General features: G+C 32.7%; 1 protein-coding gene across 1 annotated transcript; it reads left to right on the top strand.

Annotated features, from left to right (window-relative positions):
- Window positions 1–670: 670 nt before the first annotated feature.
- On the top strand, window positions 671–4,039 carry LOC132041662 (probable cinnamyl alcohol dehydrogenase 6). Its single transcript, XM_059432371.1, has 6 exons — window positions 671–935; window positions 1,046–1,159; window positions 1,245–1,472; window positions 1,853–2,141; window positions 3,444–3,597; window positions 3,731–4,039. The coding sequence occupies exons 1-6, from the start codon at window positions 841–843 to the stop codon at window positions 3,931–3,933; spliced, it is 1,083 nt and encodes a 360-aa protein (XP_059288354.1). The 5' UTR covers window positions 671–840; the 3' UTR covers window positions 3,934–4,039.
- Window positions 4,040–4,515: the final 476 nt, after the last annotated feature.

The following is a 4,515-nucleotide window of genomic DNA, read 5'->3' as shown; positions in this document are numbered from 1 at the left end:
TTTTTTTTCTACTATAAATATAGGGCAGCATATAGAAAGTTTTAAGTTAAAGAAGGTTAAAAAAGATCACATGAAATTGAAGAAAATTTTATTTATGACATGAGTTAAAATCACATAGAACGATGTATTCTATTGAATAAGTCCGAAAAAAGAAAAAAAAAAACTAGCAAATACATGAAAATTAAGGCAAAATTAGAGAATGAATTTCTGTTGGTTTTTCATTTATTTTCTTTCTTTATTATGTATCTATTTCATGAAAAAAGAAGTTAGGCCGTGATCTCTTTATAACACTACTCCCTCCGTCCCATTTTAACTTGTCGCTTTAGCTCTTTCACACTCATTAAGTGAAATAATAAATACAAGATATAATTACTAAGTCAACTCTATTTATTAGATGTATTTTTTTTTTTTTAAGAATTAAGTATTAAAATGACTACTTCTCTAACATTAAGGTTATAGTTGGAAACAATTGTCAATTTTGATCTTTAATTCCTAAAGTAAAACTTATTTTTACACAATTCTTAAAAGTAAATTAAGCGATAAAACTAAGACAGAGGAAATATTGTTTTTCACGAGAAATGTACTTTCCTAGAAATAAGCATGGGATGCGTTTTAATATACGTAATGAGGGTGTGTTGTTATGGAGATTTAACAACCATTTGAAGCTTCATCATATAATCCAAGCCTAATTTAACACCATAAAAAGAGCTCTCTGTTGTATACTTGCTAATAACCCACTCAAACTCCATTCTTCAGGCAACAACTCTCAATCTGCCATCTTCCACTCTTCTCTCTCTCTCACACACACGCACAAAAAAAGTAAAGGGAATTTTTAATTTGATGGCTAAAACAACCCCAAATCACACTCAAGCTGTTTCTGGATGGGCAGCTCTTGATTCTTCTGGCAAAATTACACCTTACATCTTCAATAGAAGGTATTTCATCATTTCCATACATAAATCTATTTTCCGCGTTCGTTTCAGTACGTTCCAAAAAGAATGACACGTTTTGTATTCGAAAACTTAAAATGTTCATGCTTATGCAGAGAGAATGGTGTAAATGATGTGACCATCAAGATTTTGTACTGCGGAATTTGTCATACTGACCTTCACTATGCCAAAAATGATTGGGGTATCACTATGTATCCTGTTGTTCCAGGGTAATAATCAAATTAACTTCTCTCCCTTTTTTTCCCCCCCTTTTAATTAAGTTTCTAATTTTTTTTTCCAATTCCTGTAATATAGGCATGAGATTACTGGGATTGTTGTGGAAGTTGGGAGCAATGTAACCAACTTCAAAACAGGGGACAAAGTAGGAGTTGGATGCATGTCAGCATCATGTTTAGAATGTGAATCTTGCAAGAACTCAGAAGAAAATTATTGTGACAAGGTTCAGTTCACCTACAATGGTGTCTTTTGGGACGGTAGCATCACTTATGGAGGATACTCCAAGATGCTAGTTGCTGATTATAGGTGAAGTATTTAATTGAGTAGTTTATTTTCTTCAATCTCTCTGTTTTTCTCCCTTATATATATAAATGCAGTTTAGTAGGTACTTGACATATTAAGTCAATTTGTATACATAGATAAAGGTTAGAGGGAAAGTTATTAGATTCTACCGAACCGCAGGTGACACTCTAGCTCCGTCGTTGATGTAAATCCATTAGTTTTTACGCAGTACCTATATTTGTATTAAAAAATTTACTATCTATCTATATATATTTGATTGTGAATCCAATTATTATTAAATATTAATTTGCGATAGTTGTAAAAACCCCATACACTTGAAATTCTGAATCCGTCGAATCAACACAAAACTAATTTCTCTTCTTCTTTTTATTTTTATTTTGAAGGTTTGTGGTTGCTGTACCAGAGAACCTACCAATGGATAGAGCAGCACCATTGTTATGTGCAGGAGCCACTGTGTTTTGTCCAATGAAAGACAACAACTTGATTGGCTCACCAAGGAAAAAGATAGGAGTAGTTGGTTTGGGAGGTTTGGGACATTTGGCTATTAAATTTGGAAAAGCTTTTGGGCATCATGTCACTGTCATAAGCACTTCTTTATCCAAAGAAAAAGAGGCCAAAACCAAATTAGGTGCTGATGATTTCGTTGTTAGCTCTAATGCACAACAAATGCAGGTTTGTTGTATATGTCAAACTTCATTATTATTTTTAACACGGCATACAACATGTTTTTTTATGATAAGAAATGGATGTTAGACCTAACTCAATCCAAAACTAGCTCATGACGACTGTTGAAGATTATATAAAAGCACTTTCATATTCTTAAATAGTCGATGTGGGAACTCAACAACCCCTCACACAATACTATGATAGAATGGACCTTGTGCATAATCCTACTCCAAAAATTAATTTACTAGCAGGGGCGGACGCACATGGGCTCCAGGGACCCCTTCGCCGGAAAGATTTACTAAATATGCATATTTAACTAGTATGAAAAATTAACATAATGATACAAATAATATAAGCTGACACTCCCAAGCAATGAGTGTTTCTAGCTCGGCTGGTGCAATGCATAGATAAGATTTAAGTAGAACATGGTCAGGGGTTCGAACCCAGTTGATTGCATGTGTTTTCATCTTTTGTTTAAATATTTTTCTGCTCTTTGGTAAGATGGTAGTTAATAGGCTTCCACAGCAGACCGAAGCAATAGTTTTCATTCAATTCGTAATGTTTGGGGGTTAGCAATAGTTTTCATTCAATTCGTAATGTTTGGGGGTTAGGCATATTATATGTTGTTGTTTCAATTTTAACCTTTTTGCTATTTTATTCTTTCATCTTCTTTCTTAGTAATAAAATTATTTATGAGTTTTTGAGTTGATGCCTTATATAAAAGAAAAAGTATTACTAACATATTAAATAAGACTATTGTGATTACATTTATTGTTGAGTTGTATTAACGAATTCTCTCTGTTTCTTTTTACTAGTCCAATATATACTTGTACTCCTTTTGAAAAATCATTTATTAAGTACTTATTTTACTAAGTTGTACATATTAATTTGGATTTGAAAATCTGACTTCGACTACTAGTATCCTAATAAATTTGGAGAAATAGTCACATGATAAGGGTTGAAAATTGAAAAAAAAAATCTCTATTGATTTTAGCAAATGAACAAATAAAATGAAGAAAGTATTTTTAAAATATTGAACTAGTAAAAAGAAACGGAGGGAGTACTCGAATATACATTATTCATATAATTTGAATTGTATTTTTATTTTCTTAATATGATATTGTTATAGTGATATGTTCATTTGTCCACTTCTTTAAATGTCGACACCGCTTATAAAAAATCCTGCGTACGCCACTGAAGGGATCATTGTTATCCCTAAATAGCAATGTGAACTCCGTATTATAATGCATATACTTTTAGAATTGCTATGTTAATGAATTTTCTTTTTGTTGGATTTCATACTGACAGTCGAGACAGAAGACCTTGGACTTCATATTGGACACAGTCTCAGCAAATCACTCTCTTGGGCCTTACTTGGAACTGCTCAAAGTTAAAGGAACTTTTGTCATAGTGGGTGCACCAGATAAGCCCATGGGCCTTTCAGCATTTCCATTAATATTTGGTAAGTAATACTCCAAGATGGATATTAAGAACACTTTTAAATGTTAGTATCATATTAAGAACACTTCATTTTATATTTTAAGGATTGTGTTTGAAAAATTTCAGTAATAACCCCATAAAATTGTGAAATGCAGGTAAGAGAACTGTGAAAGGAAGTATGATTGGAAGCATAAAAGAAACACAAGAAATGATAGACATTTGTGGGAAGTACAATATTATGTGTGACATAGAGATAGTCACACCTGATAGGATTAATGAAGCTTATGAACGAATTGAGAAAAACGATATTAAGTATCGGTTTGTTATTGATATTGCTGGTGAATCATCAAAACTTTAAGTCCTTTAGGGAACTCGACACGTTTAAGTATCGATATAGTGTGTTGGACGAGTGTATATCTTATTTCATGCACTAGATACGATTATTTATAAAAAAGAATGAGTCAGACACTTTCTTATTGTGCTTTATTAATTGATTTTTGTGAAAAGAAAAAAACTTCGTAAGTTTGAGATAGAGCATGGATAATGATAAGGTCAATCAGAAATCTCACATAAAAGCCAAGTCAATTAATTGCCTTCATGTCACGTTAAGCCAATGTTTATCTATTTTGCTCTTTGCAAATAGACAACCCCTCCTCCGACCTTAATTAAAAAAAATATATATATTCCATGAGGCTTGTCATTTACATGCATGTCGACAATGTTATACTGACTACAGCAGATAAGTCACCTCATCACCCCACCATTACCCCGGCCCCTATTTCCCGAAAAGTTACTTGATAAAAAATGTTAAGAGAAATTACTGGGCTTCAAAGGCGGGTTATGGTCTAATTACTGGCTTGGGCTTGATTCTATATGCTAGACAACAATCATATATGTGACCCAATAACTCTGAGTCTCTTGGGCTTGGCATATCTTTCAT

The sequence above is a fragment of the Lycium ferocissimum genome, unplaced genomic scaffold (assembly GCF_029784015.1).
Source record: "Lycium ferocissimum isolate CSIRO_LF1 unplaced genomic scaffold, AGI_CSIRO_Lferr_CH_V1 ctg11, whole genome shotgun sequence".
NCBI classification, from domain to species: Eukaryota; Viridiplantae; Streptophyta; class Magnoliopsida; order Solanales; family Solanaceae; genus Lycium; species Lycium ferocissimum.
The sequence above is the reverse complement of the archived record's forward strand: the minus strand, read 5'-3'. Positions and strand labels throughout refer to the sequence as shown.